General features: G+C 45.2%; 1 protein-coding gene across 6 annotated transcripts; it reads right to left on the reverse strand.

Moving 5' to 3' along the window:
• Window positions 1-259: 259 nt before the first annotated feature.
• Window positions 260-21,665, reverse strand: CLTA (clathrin, light chain A). 6 transcript variants are annotated; one of them, XM_012000598.1, is made up of 7 exons: window positions 21,248-21,665; window positions 14,531-14,568; window positions 12,900-13,017; window positions 7,731-7,842; window positions 2,957-3,010; window positions 1,654-1,689; window positions 260-709 (listed from the first exon to the last, which is right to left on the reverse strand). In XM_012000598.1, exons 1-7 carry the CDS (start codon window positions 21,462-21,464, stop codon window positions 538-540), a joined length of 747 nt encoding a protein of 248 aa, XP_011855988.1. In that variant the 5' UTR covers window positions 21,465-21,665; the 3' UTR covers window positions 260-537. The 6 variants fall into 6 exon arrangements, with proteins under 6 accessions (XP_011855988.1, XP_011855990.1, XP_011855989.1 ...); XM_012000600.1 differs by lacking the exon at window positions 2,957-3,010; XM_012000599.1 differs by lacking the exon at window positions 1,654-1,689.
• Between the last annotated feature and the right edge of the window lie 852 nt (window positions 21,666-22,517).

Consider the following 22,517-nt stretch of genomic DNA (forward strand, 5'->3'; position numbering starts at 1 on the left):
CCTTCTCAAATGAAAATGTCCACAGAATCCCACTCTAGATCCCGGCGCTATAACCCCCTCAGCCATTAAACTCCCTTCTCAAATGAAAATGTCCATAGAATCCCACTCTAGATCCTGGCGCTATCTCAGTTCAAGGCAGGGCTGTGTGCCCAGTGGCTGTGCCTCCTCAGCCCTACAAATTTCAAGGAAATTCCTCAACCCTTCCAACCTCACTCCAAACTACAACACATCTTGAGGTCAATAAAGAAGCTTCACATAATACAGTTTGAAACAGAAATTTATTCTCAGAATAATGCACAAAAGCACAGGTTGAGGCTACTGTTGGGAGGCTTCCCTCCCCTTCCTCTTGCTCCTCCCCCTCCTCTCTGAATGCCAGGGAGAACACAGTTGAAGGAAACATGCAATCACAAACAATGATCAACTCTAAAGACAAAAAGGTTTGGTCCAAAAGAACTCAACATAATTAATCCAATGACTGTGAAGAGCTTCACTGAGTAGGATTATATTGCAGATGTAGTGTTTCCACAGGGTGGCTCTTCAGTGCACCAGCGGGGCCTGCTTGAGGGAGATGAGGACTGAACGCATGCGGGAGACGTCTTTGGCCTGCTTGCTAGACTTGGGGTTAAAGTCACACAGCCGGGCCACCCGTTCCCACTCAGTGCCTGGGGATGACTCGTCAATGTCATTTACAAAGGCTTCTTCTGCTGCCCTGGAAGCAACAACAAAATATGTTGGTTTATGTAGAACCCCCTTTGAGCAACCTGGTGGCTGCCTTGCTACACAAGCAACTGCCTGTTTGTCCCTTTCTTAATGGCATTCTGGCTTTCCCAAGATAACAGTCCCTGGCCCAGGTCAGACTCAGGTAGACACGTGGCTGGCTCTCCTAGGCACAGGGTGCCCAGACCACTGTGTAAAATGTTGGAATACAGGTGTTTGGTTCAGGGCTCACTATGTCTCTCTGTCTGGCTGTCTCTGCTCCTGTGGAGCATTAATAAAACAAGTCCTTAGCCAGCTACACACTGCTTTTATTAACAAGAACAAAGCAGCAGGCTGGTCAAGAACTTGAGTAGTTTATGCTGGGCTGTACTGAATTTCAAGGAAATTTAGAGACTTCTAAAAGCCCACAGATCATTGCACAATAGCCTCTAGATTTATTCCTAAGGCTGGAGAGAAACGGGGCAGATCAAAAGGAATTCAAGACAAAGCTCCCATGCTAGCAGGCACTAGAGACTAAAGCCATTCTGGAAGGGGGTTTGTTAGGACATTCTCCAGTCAGCCAAAAGTTTGCCATTTTCCCTCCAGCCAGGTGCCTTGGGGCCACTCAGGGCACACTGGCAGGAGAGCCAACGTGAGTTGCTTTTTGGCAGGATGCTGCTCCAACATTCTTTCACATCAAGGTCAGCCCACCCCCAGTTCGGAATTAACTGGTGGGAGCTACAGCCGGAAAGGACAGCAGTAAGACACACTATATTCATCTACTCCAACAAGCATCACGGGCAAAGCAAAAGCAATGGAGATGACTGGTCTGTAGGGACGGAGGGGTGGCACTATCACAGGGATGGCCGTGGCAAACACCGCTGAAGCCCAGAGCCACTACAACACTGCGACTTCATGGCACACACAGTTAGGGGCAGTGAGAAAGGTTTACTTAACTGTTCTAGGCTGTAGCAAGGATGGTTTATGTTTGTGCTTAAAGGTGAAGAGAAGAAAAGAAACGAGAGAAACTTTAAGTCAGATATAGAAAATGAGAATGAGCTCAATGCAGATGGTCAGTAAGCTGGACATGCCCTTGCCACTCTATCTGTGCTTAGGGACGTGCAGCTGGCTTTGCTGGCCACCCAGCTGCCCAGCAAAACCAGACTCGACCTTTCCAGTCTCCATTTCTACTCCAGAGAGAATGTGCAGAAATCAAATCAAACACCACCTGTAAGTCCAGCATTTCACAAGTCTCACTGCAAATGCATCTGGGGGCCCAGGAAACCCAGTTCTGTCTTCTAAGGGGATGAACATCTCAAGGTCATAGGCCCTGAGAGGCTCTACAGACCTGAGCTCATCGTCCACCTTTTACAGGTTCCTCTCCTCTTCCATCCCACCCTTACTTCTCTTGTAAAGCCAGCCCTAATTTTTGAGGAGGAGACAATGAGAACTGTTTCTAGCTCTTCAGCAACACTGCTTTGATAACAGGAATCGTTTAAAAAAAGAAAAACACCTTCTCCAGTGAAGATGCAGGTTTCTTTTGAGGGGTCTGGGGGAGAAGCCCAAGTGGCCCATATCAGACACTTCAACTATCCTGATCTCAAAGCTGGGGGCTTCCCTGTGCTAGGAGACAGGACATCAGAAGCTGACCACTAAATAGCAATTTCTGACATGCGAGACCACAGAAGAACAATTATAGACACCCATTGGAGACAACCTCCTCTGCTCTGGACTCTTCTGCCTGAGGGAAAAGCAAATGACCCCACATCGTTTGAATGAACCAAGTATGGAAAATGCTGCCCCGCAGCTCTGACTTTGGCAATGCAAGGTGCTGCTGCTCACTGGCTCCTAACCTCCTAGGACTGCCACCTGCTCCCAGGTGGGGAAACCTCCTTCCCACCTGAGGCAGGCAGGCAACAGGGCATGGCAGCAGTGACAGCAGCAAGAGCAACAGGGCCGAGTTTCCCCGAGCTTCAAACCCTTCCCAGATAAGATCGCAAATGACACATTTTGAAAGTGAGTTAGCTTTCTTCCTTCCAAAACCCCCAATATGAAAAATGGTCATCAGAGGATGCAGGGAGTCACAATTCTGGAAGATTCATCAACGGATCATACCCCACTTATCAATTCTTAGGCAGCCCCCAAAATGCCAATTTGAAATAATTTAAAAAGCAAAGCAACTTGTGACATAAAAGGAGCATTAACTCTAAACAAAAAGTAGAAAGAATCACAAGAAAAAGGAATTAGTTTTGCAACATACACATAACCAATCACGTCAGCGAAGGGTTGTTTGTAGAAAGCTTCATCTGCCACCCTAGACAGCAAGAGGTCCAAAAGGCAGGCAAGCAGGCAGGAAAAAAGAGAGAACATTGAGAAGCAGAAACATCTAAAATCCACAATTGAGGTGCAACTGTGCTCTGAGGAGCTGCTCCCAAGGCTCCTTCCTAACCCCCGTGAGGCTTCCAGCGCTGGAGACTTCAGCAGGACTGGTTTCCCGCTGGTCTTCCGACATGGGGATTGCTCCACGACAGGGTGAGTACTGCCAACTTCATTCCTTTGGCTTACCCCAGCAACATGGGCATTTATTAAGCACCCAATTATGGACTAAGCCTCTTCACATACATTATGTTGATTCAATCCTTAACTCTAACAACCTATGACCCTGACTGTTCTCACTCCCACTGTACAGATGAGGTAACTGAGGCTTAGAGATGAAACAACTTACTCGGCTACACCACAGTGGCAGCATTCAGGACTCACAACCAAGGCAGCCTGGCCCTAAGTCCAGGGCTCTTTCTACTACATAGCCATGCTTCTCCCTGCTGGTGTGTGCCCAGAAAGCCATGCCACCTTCCTGCCTATCTCAGTAAATATCACCGGGCAGGAATGCTGCCAGACACCAGATGCACTAGGACCCAAAGCCAGTTTTATCTTGGATTATCCAACTACTGCTTCCCCACACTGGCTGGGTGGGATACATTTTCAGAATCCTGGAACACATTTGGTCATTTTAAAATCTCAACCTTACAGGAAAAAACGGCTGGAGGCGAGTGGTCTGGTGGGAAGAACACTGGACTAGGATCCTGGCCCTGGCTTATGTTGTTTCTGAATATGGCTCTCTGCTCAAGAAGCGGGTACAGTTTCTGAATATTTTTACACCAGACTCAATTGGCTTTGACAAGGCGCAGCCCAGAATCCAGAACTTCATCCCTTCTTAACTCTCAATGTGGCAGGGCTCTCAGACAGGAAGGAGGGGGCAGACTGGGTGGAGAAATTTTTACAGCAGGGGCCAGGCTGGCTTTGACTGTTGCCCTGGACTGACTCCCTGGGCTCAGCCAGCTCACTCTTGTCCACTGTGGCTGGGTAGGGAACCTCACTCACAGAGTCTTACCCTGTCCTTTGTCAAGTCGATTTGGGGTGGGCGAGGGGAAAGACATTTTTCAAGGATAACCATGCCTGGTCATTAAGCTAACCTCACATATTTATCTGAAGGCAAATTCTAGTAATTTTAATTTAAGTTAATTTTGAAGCTCACACATGCCCTTCCTTCTTTCCCATTTTGGTTTACACACAGGAGGTGTTTTGTGGGAATTTAAAGAAAGCAAAAAGAGCAGGCTGATTGTAACTTAAAGTGACTCAGCAGGAAAACAGAGTTGTTTGTGGGCAGAATGAGTGGGAGGAAAAGGCAAGGCAGGCTGGCTTGTAAAGCCACAATCCTTTTAGTTTACACAAAGGGCTAAACCTGATCGATTTCAACTTGGGTTTCCCTCCACAAGAAGAGAAGAGGTTTCACGACTCCTGTCAAATCATCACTAAGACAACAAAGTTTGAATGTCAGGCTCTTGCTCCTTTGCAGCTAGCCCAAGACCAAAGCTCCTCAGTGACAAGCATATCCCCTGTCAGGGTTGCAGGCCCAGAACAAACAGAAAATCAGACACACACACAGGTGGCCCTCCGTTTGTCTTTCACTTGAAAGTAGCAATCCTCAGCCAAGGCAGGAAGAGGCTCAGGGAGGCTCGGGAGACTGGAGGGAAGAGGAATGCCTGCCCCAGAACAAGCTCTGGAGGCATGAATACAATGCAGAACTTCATTCCATAAACAGCCTCAAAGTGGGCATAGAAAAAAATATTTGTCATCTCTGAGAACTGTGCATTCCCCAAAGTTTCTCAAGCCTTGAAACAGCTGACAAGCACAAGTGCTACCTGTAATACGGTAAATGTTCTGGGGTTGTTCTTGACGCGCAAACTCATCCAGCTGCAGGAGTCAGTCACTGCTCTGGCTGGCTCCTATGAAAAGGAAATTCTTTTCCATGGCTGTCACTGAATAATTCACAGCTCTTGTGCCATGACACTGAGGCCCCAACTTGGGATAAAAGTAGGGAGATGCAGTCTGGGGACTGACAATAGACTACAGATTGTGCAGGGCAAGAACCATGTCTGCCGGCCACACACCAACCCCCAGTGCAGTACCAGGCGCGATGTGCTCCTACTGCTTTGGTGACCGAGTGGTGAGGCAGCTGGAAGGCAGGAGGCCTGAGGATGCTCTCACAATTAACTGGATGCCCTTCCCGTCTCCGAGTTTCCTCTTTCAAACTTCTCACCTTTCTGCCTTATCTCTCGGGTCCCCTTAACATCCCAGAGAGAATCATACTTGCTTGAAATGAGCACCCCGTTTTCTTTTTGAGACCGAGTCTCACTGTCACCCAGCCTGGAGTGCAGTGGCGCAATCTCAGCTCTCTGTAACCTTCACCTCCCGGGTTCTAGTGATTCTCCTGCCTCAGCCTCCCGAGTTGCTGGGATTACAGGCACATGCCACCACGCCCGGCTAATTTTTGTATTTTTAGTAGAGATGGGGTTTCACCATGTTGGGCAGGCTGGTCTCAAACTCCTGACCTCAAGTGATCTGCCCGCCTCAGCCTCCCAACGTGCTAGGATTACAGGTGTGAGTCAAGGTGTCTGGCCTCTATTTTCTTTTCTAAAAATATTCACTCTTTACCCATAGACAGATAACAAGGACCAATTACTTTATACATCTAAATGGGACCTATTCCTTTGAACTCAAGTTTAGAGTTGAACATGGATGGAGGGGGGAGTAGTCAGCAATATAAAAATCTCCAAGGGAGGGTGTAGACCCTTGGAAGAAGTCCCCCAAAGTGACTCTCAAATGGCTCCCACCTCCAACCAGTGAAGAATCACTGGAATAAAGTGTAAAAGCCATCTCTTCTGTCCTAGAGCCCTGCTGACAATGGCTACTGTGCCACTAGCTTTATGCTCTCAGGGTCAGCCCTGTGCTGCAAGGTTCCCACAAGGCAAGTGACCTGCTTCCTAAACAGCTCTACATTCTTAGTGAGTGGTGGGAAAGTCCCTTTTTCTCTCTGGAACTTAAGAGGTTCATCTGTGAGACCAGCTTACCCAGCATTTTACAGTTCCAAGTAAAGAAAGGTACCAAGGCCCAAACTCAATGCCTGGAGGGACTAAACTTTTTAAGACTAAGCTCCTAAAAACAGGTGTCATTACTCCCTCTGAGAACAATGGATTCTGTATACAGAGAGTATCCCTTTCTTGACAGTTTAGCAAAACTTCCTTGAAAAAATTTCTGCAACAGAAAGGCTGTTACCAACATATTCATTATCTCAGTTTGAAAATTTGCGTGTCAAGTTCCTGAAGCATCACAGATCCTGTGCAGGGAGGGTTGGCATGGCTACAGTACTTCAAAATAAACTCAAGTGCCAGGGCCGCCGGCTAGGGGAGTTCCCAGGGCTCACAGGGTGCTCGTACACAGTCCCCACCTGGCTTTACTGATCTGAACTTGCACCTGGGAGAAAATCATCTTGAAGGAGCAGAGGACACAGGAGCCTGGACCTGTCAGCACCACCTACTGACCACAGGCTCGACAACAGCCCCACGTAGCTGATGGAAGCCATCACCACTGGCAACCTAGCCTGCACACCAGACAGCAGTCCCACAGAACTCCACATGGAACCTGACAGGCACTCCTTGAGCACACCGCCCCAGAGGAAGGTGACCAGAACGCAGGCTCAAGCTGGAATTCAATGAGCTGAAGGGCTGCTAGTAAACAAAAGAGAGTCCAACTGATCTGTCATACTTGACCCACAATGGCACTGGCTGGCTGGCAAAGCCATTAGCTCTCTCTCCTGCCACATCTCTGTCTAACAGAGTTGCCAGAGATAAGGGCACTTAACCCAACCTGCTTCCTGCCTCTGTGTACAGGAACCCAAGGCTCTACCCTGAAAATTAAAAATATCCCCAGGCCCACTCTGGCCCGTTTATACACTGAAGTGAATGGACTGACTATTCGGTGAAAGTTGGGCTCTGAAGCTGCCTGCCCTGAAGGAAGCAACACCACATATCCTCTCTTTGCTGCTTCCAAGAAGGGCTCAAAGTGCAGGGCATTAAAGTCCAGCTGCTGGTGGGTGGTGATATGAGAATGAAAGCATTTTTCTCCTCACAACTCCTTAACCATCAGTAACTAAATAAAATCTATTTCAAACAGTATTTTTAATAAGTCAATTCAAGACTTTTTAAGGCACAGATAAAGAACCCTCAATTCTAAAGTAATTATGCTGGAACATTCTTGGCTGTCTAATTACAAAGCACATTTTCCTGCCAATGGACCCCTTCATGAAGGGGTTTTCAGAGGGCAGGGCTATATTTAGGATACTCAATAGGACCAAGTCTATAATTATATCCAAAGTAACTAGATCTGGGTGTATTCATGACACCCAGCTTTCATTTCAGGGTTCCATGAAAAGTAACTTTTCCCTTGGCTGAATCACATCATTTATTAACCAAACTCTCAGAGAGCTAAGCTCAGTACAGCTGGGATGGCTAAACAATAGGGTGAATTATGCTCACAAAACCTGAGAGACTTGCTACCTGTTTCAAGCACTTTCTTTAAAAACTGTAGACATTTCACACTAAAGGAGGCAGAAGACAAAAACCTAGATTGGATGCTGAGAATGGATTTGATTCAATTTTGGAAAACAAAATGTGCTACAACCACCATGGACTGACCTGTTGTTTGCTTTTGTTTTCTGTAGCTGCTCGTCCTGTCTTGCATACCACTCTTCTAGCTCCTTTATTGCCTTTTCTTTCCACTCTGCTTCTTGCTTCCGAGAATTGGCATCTTTGAAGGGAGAGAAGAGAAAGACAATACAACTGAGGCAAAGTGCAAACTGAAGTTCATCAGTTTATTTTGGTCTTAATGAACTTACAGTGGATGCAGGTCCACGTTTATGTGCATGTTGGGGGAGAAGAGGAGGGAGGGGAAAATAAACTTCTGTTTTCCCTGTTTGCACAACCAACTCTGATTTCAGTACTTCTATTCCTTTCCACAGTCCTATTCCTGGATCCTATTCCTGGTCTTATCCCAGTCCACTGACATCTTAGTGGGTCATTAGTTTTGTTTTGTCTTGTTTTTGGCAGAGCGAAAGAGGAGGCTGTATGTGGAAATACTGACTTTTATTAATAATAAGAAAAAAGCCATCTGGGCACCAACGGGGGGAGAAACAATTACAGATGATTCTTCACCAATGCTGCCAATATTTAGTTCAGAGTAGGGTATTCATCTTAAATCTTTTAACTCTTCTCCCAAACTAGTCCACATTCTAGGTTTGACAATGGTTTTGTGGAACACAAGGTGGCACTCTAATAACTAAATATGGTAGAAGCACTTCTGTGAAGCAGGGTGCTATTAAGGACAATTACCAAAAGTAGAGATGATTCAGGAACCAGAGAATGCTAGAACACAGAATATTAGCACTAGAGAGGACCACAAAGCATCTACTCCTAGTTTGCAGAGTGTGTTTGTGGCAGAGCCAGGGCAGAGCTACAAAAGAAACTCCACTGGAGAGAAGTGCAGGGGGTAGAGGTATGGGATCTGTTAACAGGTAACCTAAACGTTCTAGAAATGAGAGCAAGAAAATGCACACCTAGCAGGTTTGCTAGATTGGATTCTCAAACATGAAACATGAAGTTTCTGAGGACTAAATATGGTTTTCCCACAAGGGAAAGAGACATACATCAGTAAATGGTGAGAGATAAAGAAATACATGCCAGCTGGTCGTGGTGGCTCACACCTGTAATCCCAACACTTTGGGAGGCCGAGGCAGGTGGATCATCTGAGGTCAAGAGTTCGAGACCAGCCTGGCCAACATGGTGAAATCCTGTCTCTACTAAAAATACAAAAAATTAGCTGGATGTGGTGGCATGTGCCTATAATCCTAGCTACTGGGGAGGCTGAGGCAGGAGAATCGCTTGAATCTGGAAGGCAGAGGTCGCAGTGAGCTGAGATCGCACTACTGCACTCCAGCTTAGGGAACAAAGCGAGACTCCATCTCAAAAAACAAAAACAAAAAAAACAAAAAAAACAAAAAAAAAGAAATACATGTCAACATGTCATAGCTACTGAGGCAGCTGACACTTTAAGTTAACCTGATACTTCACTTTAAACAAGTTCTTCTGGATAGTCTATCTGGCAGGTGTTTTACAGACATCTAACTCAATCTTTACAACAATCCCAAGAAGGTAAATTCTGATCCCATTTACAGCAGTGAGGAAAACTAAAGCTCAGAAAGTTTGAGTGAACTTCCTAAAGGTTATAGTAAGTGACAGATCCAAGATTCAAACCCAGATCTGGCTCTAAAGCTTACACTTTGCTTACCTCATTATGCTTCCTCCAAAGGGAGGGACAGAAAGGGAGGCAAGCCTAGAAATAATCACAAAATGTGACTAGAAAGTGGCCACCAGTGATCTGGACAGAGTTTTGAAAGTGCAGAGCAAGAGCCCAAACTGTAATTAGTGTATTTGAGAAGGACAGTAGAAAGCAGTAGTGGCGTCAAGTAACTACTAGAAGGGATGAAAAATGAAGCATTCTTGGGCATTTTTAGGGCCTTTGCAAGAAAGGTCTTACAGTAACAACATGCAAAAGGCTGTGTGTAACCATAAGAAAAAGCCTAATAGCAGCTAGAAACTCCCCCAAGTTTCAGGTTAGAAAGAACATTCATCTTGGTATCTAATTTGTCGGAAGGTCATCTATCATTCAGAAGAATCATTTTCTCAGATTTTTCACTGATGACTGTAAAGTATACATAGTAAACTTTTTTTGGTTTTGAGATAGGGTCTCTTGCTCTGTAGCCCAGGCTGTAGTACAGTGGTGCTATCACAGCTCACTGCAGCCTCAATCTCTCAGGCTCAAGTGATCTTCCCACCTCAATCTCCTAAGCAGCTGGGACCACAGGTGTGCACCACCAACCTCAGCTATTTTTTTTTCCTTTTTTTTTTTTTTTTTATTACAGATAGGGTCTCACTATGGTGCCCAGGCTGGTCTTGAACTCCTGAGCTCAAGTGATCCTCCCACCTCAGCCTCCTAAAGTGCTGGGATTACAGACCTGAGCCACCCCACCCAGCTCTACAGTAAACGTCTAACATGTGTCTATCATGGCATGAAGCATGGGTGTGGAATGGAAGATGTTATGCTGCAATGAGAAGCCGTGGGCTGGAAGTGCCATGTGGCAATACCTAATTTAAAATGTAAGGCCCCCTTTTCAATCGTGGTGAAATTACTTCCAAATAATTACCTTTTTGATTGGACAGTATTTTCTATGTATTTTGATGTTCACTTAAAATTTATATACATTAGGTCTAAAATATAAAATTTATCTCTGAAAAATTAAATAAAAATGGTGACCTGCTGAACAGACTGTGGTTACTGTATAAAACAGTACATTTAAATTGGTCTTCTGGCTTTTGGAGCTTTAGTGCCACTGCAATACTAGAATTCTTCCCCTCAGAGGATGAAGAGGAAGAGTCCCCTTAGACAGCAAAGCACACTCACAGGTGCCTTCCATTCTGGCCACCCTCGTTACTGGTCATAGAAAAGAAAATTACTTGAGAATGTAGCCAGCAGCTAGGCTGAAAACCACTGGCACCAGTTCTCTATTTTTGGCATCGTGTGCTTTCTCACAGTTTTTGCAAGGAAAAAAGGTGAAATTGAAGGAACACCTTGTTCATGAACCAAGTGAATACAATTCAGTTGGAATGCAAGGCCAAATGTTTTACTTCTCTCAAAAAAGCACTTTGAATTAAGAAAACAGTTCATAAGAGTATTCCCCAAGTACCCAATTTCATAATTGAAAAATTAAATCTTTCCAGACGCCAAAGTAGACTCTCTCCATGGAGAAGAAAAACTGCTAGAGCTTGGGGAAACTATGAGCCAAGATCGTGCCACTGCACTGCACTCCAACTTGGAGTGGTTTGGGTTCTGTAAATTTGGGTGCTGGGTTCTGTAACATGAAAGATACTCCAGCAGTACTAAGACCAGCTAAATCTTGGCTCTAAGCATACTCAAAAGACACAAAGAACAAACAACGACCAAAGCTGTTAGGACCTATTTTCATCTTCCTACAGCTCCACTGTCCAATATGGTAGCTACTAGCTACATGTGGCTACTTCAATGCAAATTTATTAAAATTAAAGAAAATTTAAAATTCAGTTTCTCAGTCACACTTGAAATGTGAAGCCACACTTCAAGTACTAACAGTTACATGTGGTTAGTGGCTACCATACTAGACAGTACACATAAAGAATATTTCCACCAAAGAAATTACTACTGAATGGTGCTATAAAGGTTCAAATATTAAGTGTGTTCTTTGTTCTGAAAGTCACCTAAATTGCACTAGAGAGATAAAAGGACTAGAGAGATAAATGATCTGGCATTAATTGGCTGTGTCATCTGGGTCATGTCCCTTCCTATTTCTGGGTGTCAGTTATCCCATCTGAAAAATAAGGACTCATGTTTTCACCAGTTTAACAGTTCCCAAGAGGGAATAATACTGCTGACACTGTGGTTACATAGGAGAATGTCATTATTTCTAGGAGGTGTACATTGAAATATTTAGACATGAAGTATATGATGTCTTTATCTTAAAGTAGGTCAGTCAGAACAATTTGTGTATGTGTGTATATGTCTAAAACATATCATTTATATAAAGATAACCCAATATGGTGAAATATTAATTACTGATTCTGGGGGTGCACACATTTATTTTCCTCTTCTTTCAGTTGTTCTGTAAAGTTGAGAAAAGATGAATCTTAAAGTCAGCTGATTAAAAAAAGAAAAAACAAAAGGCCACAATGTGGATTATGTCCTCACACTCTGCATACTTCTCCAATCCACCATGTATAGACACAAGTCTCCCCTGATCATGAACCAACAGGTGACACTCTGTGTACACATCTCTTTATCAAACGCCAGGCCGTGTGGCTAGATGGTCATGCGCACTAAATGTTTAGAAAGCAATGTGGCTGATGGGGATGCGTAGTGACTTTGAAGCAAGGCAGACTTCAGCTGAAATTGTGACTCTTACCATTTCTTAGCTGAGTATTCCAAATACTTATTCTACCTCTCCTCCGCTTTTCTTACCTGTAAAACTTACCTTACAGAGATATTAAGGTAGGAAAAACAAATTGTACATTTTTCCTAACATACCTCATTTTCCTCGTTACCTTAAATTAATTCAGCCTTCAAATGAAAAATGGAGGCCGGGTGCAGTGGCTCACACCTATAATCCCAGCACTTTGGGAGGCAGAGGTGGGCGGATCATAAGGTCGGAGATCGAGACCAGCCTGGCCAACGTGATGAAACCCCATCTCTACTAAAAATACAAAAAAAAAAAATAGCCAGGCATGGTGGCGGGCGCCTGTAGTCCCAGCTACTTGGGAGGCTGAGGCAGGAGAATGGTGTGAACCCGGGAGGTGGAGCTTGCAGTGAGCGGAGATCGCACCACTGCACTCCAGCCTGGGTGACAGAATGAGACTCCGTCTCAAAAAAAAAAAAAAGAAAAACGGACTGTGAAAGTCCATGGACATGTGAAACTTGAATCTTTCAAGTTTACACAGCACCCTATAAACACCACCTGAGGCTACTCTTGAGGTCAGTAATAGCATCACTATGCTCTTCCTGTGAGAGGATCTTGGGGCTCTCCGGCTACTCTACTCCTCACACAATGGCCTATGATTAGGCATCTCTGGGCAGGTAGCTTTGTAACCTTCAGGCTGAGAAGATATCTTCCCAAAGATCAGACAATGACACCGGTTAATCTGAAGTAAAAAGGAATAAAAGTAGAGTCCAGGTCAACTACTCCACTGAAAACAGATACCCAAAGACAGAAAGGGATTCCTTACCAAGGGCTTCCAAGCGTTCCATTTGCTCTTCTCTCCATTTACGGATACTTTCAGGCTCTGACTGCAATCGATCCACTTGTGAAATAGCTGCGTAACTGTCTGTTGGACCATTACTTTCCTTAACACAAAACACAATTGTCCTATATTAATACCAAAAATTCCTTCCTAGAATGCACTTCACCTGAGTTAGAATCCCTGGTTCTTCTTTTTTTTTTTTTTTGAGACGGAGTTTTCACTCTTGTCGCCCAAGTTGGAGTGCAGTGCAGTGGCACTATCTTGGCTCATTGCAACCTCCGCCTCCCAGGTTCAAGCAATTCTCCTGCCTCCACCTCCTCCCAAATAGCTGAGATTACAGGCACCCGTCACCACGCACAGCTTATTTTTGTATTTTTAGTAGAGATGGGGTTTCATCACGTTGGCCAGGCTGGTCTCGAACTCCTAACCTCAGGTTATCTGCCCACCTTGGCCTCCCAAAGTGCTGGGATTACAGGCGTGAGCCACCACACCCGGCCAGAGCCACCACAAGCAACCAGTCAGAACCCCTGTTTCTAACAACAATGGTGGCTGCTGTAAAATGTTAAAGGATTACCTTAAAAGCAACAACATAGGCCAGGCACGGTGGCTCACGCCTGGAATTCCAGCACTTTGGGAGGCTGGGGTGGGTGGATCATTTGAGGTCAGGAGTTCGAGACCAGCCTGGCCAACATAGTGAAACCCGTCTCTACTAAAAATACAAAATGAACCAGGTGGTAGTGGCGTGTGCCTGTAATCCCAGCTACTGGGGAGGCTGAGGCAGGAGGAGAATTTGCTAGAACCTGGGGAATGGAGGTTGCAGTGAGCCAAGACTACACCACTGCACTCCAGTTTGGGTGACAGAGTGAGACCCTGTCCCACCCCTCAACCCCCCCCCCCAAAAAAAGGCAACCACATAGAACAGGTGCAGTGGCTCACGCCTGTAATCCCAACACTTTGGGAGGCCGAGGTGGGCGGATCACTTCAGCCTAGGAGTTTAAGACCAGCCTGGCCAACATGGTGAAACCCCATCTCTACTAAAAATACAAAAAATTAGCCAGGCGTGCTGGCGTGCACCTGTAATTCTAGCTACTCAGGAGGCTGAGGCGGATGAATCGCTTGAACCCAGGAGCTGGAAGTTGCAAATGAGATGAGATCGTGCCACTGCACTGCACTCCAGCCTGGGCAACAGAGACTGTCTCAAAAAAAAAAAAAAAAAAGACTCAAATAAATGTTAACCTTTACAGAACTATTCCATGTGCCACTCATTGAACTAAGGAACATTACCAGGTTAACCTAATCAGTCTATACACAAAGATGGAAGAAGAACTATTTAAAGTATTAGTACTAACTTACTGCACTTAACACAGTGTCATTTGAAGAGTAGTTTCTTTAGAATAAAGGTGGTAACACTAGGGGCAGGTAAATAACATTTTAAAACAGTTCTCTTTTTATCAATGCTACCTCTCTTTAAATCTTTCCACTTTGGTAGATAACATACCAGCCAGTAATACATCCAGGAAAGTCAAAGGACTGGGGTTTCTTTCTAGGTCAATTAAAATCACAGGAAAAGAAAACTCTCAATCACTATCAATGAATAGAATCAGAGTACTCTGTACCTGGTAGTATTCACCATTCATTACTCCATCAACAGCATCTGCAAGACATAAGGTTTTGGTCTATCAATAAAGACTGGTCAAACACTGGGCCAAAGGGTTGTACAGCAGAATACAGCATTATATGCTGTATGAACCTTGAGCTACTAAATGCTATTCCTGTGGTAGGTGCTATATACAACAAAATAATAAAACCAAGATGTGCTTATATACAAACTTCACCAAAATGTGGACACATCTGTCCTCAAGCTCCCAAGTCCAAAACCTTTTGATTTTGTTTTCTGTTTTCTATTTTACAGTGGTAACAAATGGAAGACTGGCAGAAGAGTCTCAGAGAACAGTGTTTCTCTATGAAAGTTCTGCAGAAGAAAAAAAAAGTGTGGCCTGGAATCACCCATAGTGAGCAGAGACCTGCAGCTTCATCTTTGAGATAGTCTTGCTCTGTCGCCCAGGCTGGAGCACAGTGGCCCAATCATGGCTTACTGTAGTCTCGACCTTTTTTGGGCTCAAGCAATCCTCCCACCTCAGTCCCCACAGGAGCTGGGATTACAGGCATGCGCCACCATGCCTGGCTAATTTTTCTATGTTTTGTAAGGAGGGGATTTCGCCATGCTGCCCAGGCTGCTCTCGAATTCCTGGACTCAAGCGATCCACCCACCTCGGTCTCCCAAATTGTAGGATTACAGGCATGAGCCACCATGCCTGGCCTCTCACATTTTTCTTAATTTTCCTAGTTGACTTTTACTCCTATATGTCAGTACAAAAATGAGTTTCTTGTAGTTCATTATGTCAGTGGCCTTTTACTACTTTAAGCCATGTGCCACCTACCTATATAGTTTTTAAAGCATTCTATAAAGTTTGGGAAATATGAAGTTTATCAAACTAGTGAAAGTATGGGGGAAGCATATTCAATTTCACCTCCGTAATAAATCCCTTGGTGTAGAATTGCTGGGTTACAGCCGGGCGCGGTGGCTCATGCCTGTAATCCCAGCACTTTGGGAGGCTGAGGCGGGAGGATCACTCAAGGTCAGGAGAGACCTGCCTGGCCAACATGGTGAAACACACCTCTGTATACTAAAAATACAAAAATTAGCCCATAATCCCAGCTACTCAGGAGGCTGAAGGAGGAGAATAGCTTGAACCCGGGAGGCAGAGGTTGTAGTGAGCCAAGGTCGCGCCACTGCACTCCAGCCTGAGCAACAGAGCGAGACTCCATCTCAAAAAATCAAAAAACAAAAACAAACAAAAAAGACGAAGAAGAAGAAAAAAAGGAAAAAAGGAATTGCTGGATCACAGGATATGTATTTTATTTTTTCTGAGACAGAGTCTTGCTCTGTTGCCCAGGCTGGAGTGCAGTGGTGCCATCTCGGCTCACTGCAACCTCCGCCTCCTGGATTGTTTAAGTGATTCTCCTGCCTCAGCTTCCTGAGAAGCTGGGACTATAGGTGTGAGCTATCATGCCCGGCTAATTTTTTTTTTTTTTTTGGTAGTTTTAGTAGAGACAGGGTTTCACCACGTTGGCCAGATGGTCTCGAACTCCTGACCTCTGACGATCCACCTGCCTCAGCCTCCCAAAGTGCTGGGATTACAGACATGAGCCACCGCGCCCAGCCAGGATTTTATTTATTTTATTTTACTTATTTTATATTTTATTTTATATTTTTTATTTTATTTTATTTTATTATTTCATTTTATTTTGGACAGAGTCTCGCTCTGTTGCCCAGGCTAGAGTGCAGTGGCGCGATCTCGGCTCAATGCAACCTCCACCTCCCAAGTTCAAGCGATTCTCCTGCCTCAGCCTCCCGAATAGCTGCGATTACAGGCTCATGCCACCATGCCTGACTAATTTTTCCATTTTTTAGTAGAGACAAGGTTTCACTATGTTGGTCAGGCCGATCTCGAACTCCTGACCTCAGGTGATTTCCCCACCTCGGCCTCTCAAAGTGCTGGGATTTCAGGCGTGAGCCACCACACCCCACTCAGGATACGTATTTTAAAGACTTCTAAAACCCTACCCACTTGTTCCTATTAGTCTACCAGTTTATAGTACTACTGGCAGCAGAAGTGCCCCATTTCTTAGACCTTCCCTGATACTAGCGACTGTGCTTGATCATGTTTTAAAATTTTTGCTAATTTGATAACGGAAAAAAAACTCATGGTGGCTTTGTTGTGCCAATCTTATTTCCAGTAAGGTAATCACATACCCAACATCTGATTTTCTTCTTTACTGAATTTTCTGAGTTTGCCTATTTTCCTGCTATTTTTTGATCTCTAAGTATTTGCTCTGTATTAATAGTCAAGTATTTTCCCTAGTTTCTCTTTTGATTTGGTTTATGGAATTTAACACCCGGAACAACTTAATTTGTGTATGTAGACATGATCAACTTTTTCTTTATGATTTCTGTGTCTGCTTTTATGCTGAAGGCCTTTCCTATTATGAGGTAGACAAATATTCACTTTTGTTCTTTTATTTTTTAAATGTCTCTCTTTAATCCACCTGGAATTTATTTTTGTGAAGACATAAGAGTGAGATAGTTTTAAATCCTAGATCCTACAATGGCTAGTCTGGCCAGGGCTACATTATGGTTAATATAGTACAGCTGACATACCAACTATCCACTAATATAGTCCAGCCCTGGGCTGGAATATGAGAGACTTTGATCACTACTCCATATGCAAAACAAGAAGCAATCCTCATCCCACGTCTCCTTAAAAAATCACATGCTGTCTGTCTGAAGACTCCTCCAGACCCACTGGCATCTGCTTTCCTCTTTATTAGTTACTGTATTACTGCACTAACATTCTTACAAGAATCAACAACTGGCTCAAGCCAAGGGATCGTCTGTTGCTGTGGAAACATGCAGAAAGGACATGTAGGGCCTTGACTTACTAGGATAACTAAACTAAGCAACACGATGCTTCAGAAGGAAACTTTCTAGGGCCTTTCAGGAACTCCAGACAGAAAAAGGGCCAAAGTTTTCAAAGTGAAACACTGTCCCAAAACCACCTTCAACTTTCCACATTCCAGAAACCTTTGAAGTCAAGCAGACCTAGGTTTGAAGCTGCACTTGAGCCATTTATTACCTTGCTACCTTAGGGACACTGCTCAACTTCCACACTGATCCATTCTCATCTGAAATATGACACTACCACTTAACCCGTGGAGCTACTGCCGGTATCTGAAAGTGTACCGGTATACGGCAAATGTGCAGTATAATTAACTATCACTCATGAGATTTCCCTAAACTTCTCTCCACCACTGCTACCAATAAAATTACTTCTCCAGAAAGCTTCACTTTAATTCACCTGTGTCTCTTTTTTCTCCTACAAGAACTAACTTGTCACCAGGTGCAGTGGCTCACGCCTGTAATTCCAGCACTTTGGGAGGCTGAGGCGGGTGGATCACCTAAGGTCAGGAGTTTAAGACCAGTCTGGCCAACATGGTGAAACCCCATCTCTACTAAAAACACAAAAAGTTAGCTGGGCATGGTGGTGGGTTCCTGTAATCCCAGCTACTCGGGAGGTTGAGGCAGGAGAATCACTTGAACCCAGAAGGCAGAGGTTGCTATGAACCGAGATTGTGCCATTGCACTCCAGCCTGGGCAATAAGAGCAAAACTCCATCTGCCCCCGCCTCCCCACCCAAAAAGAAAGAAGTAATTTGTCAAAAACATAACAAATAGGCCGGGCACAGTGGCTCACGCCTGTAATCCTAACACTTTGGGAGGCCGAGTCAGGAAGATCACTTGAGGTCAGGAGTTCGAGACCAGCCTGGCCAACATGGTGAAACCCTGTCTCTAAGAAAAATACAAAAATTAGCTGAACATGGTGGTACACGCCTGTAATCCCAGCTACTTGGGAGGCTGAGGCAGGAGAACTGCTTGAACCCAGGAGGCAGAGGTTGCAGTAAACCAAGATCACGCCACTGCACTCCAGCCTGGGCGACAGAGCGAGGCTCTGTCTCAAATCAACAAAACACCGTAATAGTGCCTCATTGCAGTACTCTGTGGCCTGTCTCTCCTGTTCTCTTCCCCCACTCAGCCCTCATGATTGAGAGCTTTTCAACAGCTCTACTTGTGCTGCCTCCTTCAAGACCACCTGTTCTTCCTCAATATCCCCCCCCCCCAGCTGGTTACCTCAATATCACTTCACCCAGCTGGTTACTTCCTGCCTCTAAACCTATGTCTCTTTTTCTGGATCTCTTAACAACCAAGGGAGTCATCCAAGGCTCAGCCCTAACCTCTCTGGTTTTTGCCTGTGCCCATCCTCCATAGGAGCATTCCGCAAGGCTGGGGGCCAGTTTAGTTTCCTCTCATCAATCTGTCATAGCTGACTGCCTATATACCTCTGTATAATACATCAGAAAGAGAGCTCCCGTCTAAAACCTCTCAATTTACTCAGTACACTTCAAAGCCTAAAGGCCTTGTAACTCCTTTCTCCCACTAACAGTAGCTGGAATTCACTGGATACTTACTATATAACTGTAAGCACTTTATAGACACTCTTTAATGTAATCCTAAAGATGCCACATAGCATTATAAATTATATTATGCAACTTTTACAAAGGAGAAAACTGAGGCTGGGCAGTGGTGGTAGTTATATACTTTGAGATCACAAAGCTAAACTCACACTCAAGCAGTTTAGGATAGCATAGAATCTTAACCACTGGAGCATATCCTAAAAAAAAAGAAAGAAGGAAAAAGAAAACTAAGAGAGAAAAAGTGTCCCATCAGTTCTCTAATCCCCAAAGGAAATGCTGACCACTGCATATTACCAACCTCAATTACACTGTCAGGAATCTGGCTTTAAGTCACCAAATGCTTAGTTCACTAAGAAAGTCCTTCCTAGGAACTAAGTCAGCAACCATTTCTTTCCTTCCCTTTGCTGAAGGCTTGATGCACAAAGGACCCAAGTATCCAACTCTATTCTCTTCCTTTTACTTTCCCTAACTGCCTGTCACCAAGATCTGTCAGTTCTACACAGGACCCTTGGATCTGACATTTTTGCCCATTTCTCTGTCAAACGTGAGCATCTACTACATGTCAGACACACTGCTAGGTAGTGGAGATAAAACAGTAAGGGTAACACTGTCCTTGAATCAGGACAATCTTCCAACTATAGATCTTGGGTCCTGCTTCTCCCAAATCTGTTCTACCTGGGACAGCCACAACTGCCTGTCTCTTACCGCACCACACCCCGGCTAAAACAACTAAACACTACAACAGAATGTGGTAGACTTGGGGCTCATCTATTAACTCGTGCTTTTTAAAGCAAGTTATTTCTCTCTAGAATTGTTTCTCTTCTACTAAACGAGGAAGGTAAACTAAGGATCTAAGAAGTCAATTTTAAAATTCTCAGACAAATGTTAGAGACCACCCAATGAAAATATCTCCTAATCACTTAAGGCCAACTTCATCTCGCAATCACAGCCCAGTTCAGTCCAACCTACTTGCTATAAAGTAGCATATTCGGGCATATTACATGTTCCCACTAAGTTCTTATTAGGGGACTGATTTGCTTAGGAAGCAACATGGTGCAGTCAAAAACTCAGAGGCTGCAAACTAGCAGCACCCTCCCCAATCCATCCATCGAAAGGTTCTGCCTGGCTGGCATAGTAACTTGAGATTGCTGGGTCTGAATGCCTTTACACAGAGCACTACTATAGTGCACCAAAGTCCCAGTCTCCAACACTTCCACTGTCTCATGTCAAGTCAGCTTCTCTCGTATATGTTACCTACTTGGCCCCTTAAGGTTTGAAATCAGATTAGTGTACACTACTCCTATATGCCCCAATAGTGCACTATTCTCCCTTAGCTGGAAATTTTTAAGTGAATGAAAAGCCATATTTCATTTCTTCTGGCTGAATTTCCTACTTCTCTGTATTATTAAATAGGTCTTTTCCACTCATGATCCTAAGCATCACACACAGGTAAGCATCCAAAAGTCAAACTGCCATCCTACCTGCCCCATTTTTACTTGAGTTTGGCTGAGAACATTCTCTATTCACCTCTTCATCCCTTCCTGATTGGTTTAGGCTAATCGTGGGTTCTACTTAGGCAATATTGCCTACCAAAGCTGTTCCCAGAGGGAGAGCTCCATAAGTCCTAGCTGTAAATCAATCGCTCAACCATGGTAAACTCCTATCCCGCTTGGCAGTTCTTTCTCCAGACCTAGACCATCTTTCCTGAGTTCCCTACTCACTCCTTCCTCCTCGTAATCCAACACTCTGTACACCTTAAGTGCTTAAATGCTGAACTGCATTGCTACTTTTGTTTGTATCTCTCAAAAAACAGTATTTCCATTCTTATTTTTTTTCTGCCCTCCTTTTCTAATAACTGGAGTTCTGTGCTCGGCTCAGACTTGCTTATAAGTCTGGAAAAACTGCGCCAATGCGGTTGCTTCAGAGACCGGACTAAAGGCACAGCAAGTGCTTAATGAAAAGTTGCTGAATTGAACGGGCTTCTTCCGGTTCCGAAGCCTGCCACCCTATACTTGCTTTCTCGCTCCGCCCGCGCCCAGAAGCACTCAAACACGCTGAGAACCGAGCAAGCTTCTCAAGCCTAGGTTTCTGCATGACTGGGCCAGGGTCTCGTTTCCTCTTTGCACTGCTCCCTAACCTCCTAATTCAGCAAGGAGCACAAGTCACACAGAACCTCTCGGACCCACTGTGGGCCGAGTTTCCAGACAAGTCCTCTCGCCCCAAACGCGACCGCACTCTCACCCGGACCCCCCGGCGGCTCGCCGTGCGGCTGGGGCCCGGGGGCGCCGCCGTCCAGGATGGCGAAGGCCTCGTCGTTCTCGATGCCCGCAATTTCGCTCTCCTGCTGCGCCAAGAAGGCCGCGGCCGGGTCTTCTTCGCCGGCGCCGGCCACTCCGTTCCCCAGCGCGGGACCGCCAGGGGCGCCAGCAGGGGCGCCGAATGGATCCAGCTCAGCCATGGCGGGCAATTCAACGGCACGGACACCAACGGTGAGAGAAAAACCAACCGACCCACCAACACCACACCCGGCAGCCACCGCTGTGGTGCCGACTTGGAGAGGAGGACAAGCGGGAGGAGGGAGAAGGGGGAAGCGGAAGCCCTACCAGTGTATCCGGTCGGTGTAGGCGGTGTTGGAGAGCCAAAAAAGGAACAACCAATCAGAGGACAGCAATGGTTCAGGAGCTACCCAATCAGCAAGTGGAGGGGCGGGCCCCCGAAAACAACTCGTGACTGGGGTAGCGCGGGAGGTGAAGGAGGTGAGCTGCACGGGCCCCGGGAGGCGGAAGTGCTGCCTGACAGGGAACGTCCTACCGTCCCGGCCTGCTGGAGCTGGACTGACCAGGGACGGCCACCCCTGAGGGGACTCTAGTGCTGTACTGGGAGGTGAGGTGAAGTTAGGCGGCGACGATTGGCCGATTACTAAAGAGGCATGCCACTTAGGCTTTCTGAACCTCAGTTTCCTCATTCTTAAAATGGAAACAAGAATCCTGCTCTTGCCCCCCTCCCGGGATTGTTAGAAGATTGAATCCTTAAAAAAAGAAGAAGAAGAAGAAGAAGATTGAATCCTTTTATGTGTTTGCCCTGGCTTTATAAATTTAAAATATTTAACTCTTTCAGCCAGCCTGGATTATTTGCTCCCTTAGAGCCCACAGATTTACTGTAATTGATTCAGTCCACTCCGATTTTTCTCGCCCTTAAGTATTTTTATTTAAAAATGAATATATCTTATTTTCTTCAACGAAGCACTTTTGCAGCCATTACGTCTTTTCAGAGCTAGACAGAAGTTACTAAACCTGGAAAATTCCTTAAGGATCACTTGCTTCAAAGGGAAACACGGTGGCCCTGCTGTTCAAGGGGCGTCAGTCACCCAGGGAGTCGGTGACCAAGAGGAAATGCCTGTCTCCTGGGGACTTCCAAGATACTAGCTACAGTCTCTTGTGTTTACACCTTTCCTCGCTAAGGACAGCAGGAAAAAGAAAGTTCAGTGTTTCTTTTTAAATCGGGGAGATGT

The sequence above is a fragment of the Mandrillus leucophaeus genome, unplaced genomic scaffold (assembly GCF_000951045.1).
Source record: "Mandrillus leucophaeus isolate KB7577 unplaced genomic scaffold, Mleu.le_1.0 Scaffold632, whole genome shotgun sequence".
NCBI lineage: Eukaryota > Metazoa > Chordata > Mammalia > Primates > Cercopithecidae > Mandrillus > Mandrillus leucophaeus.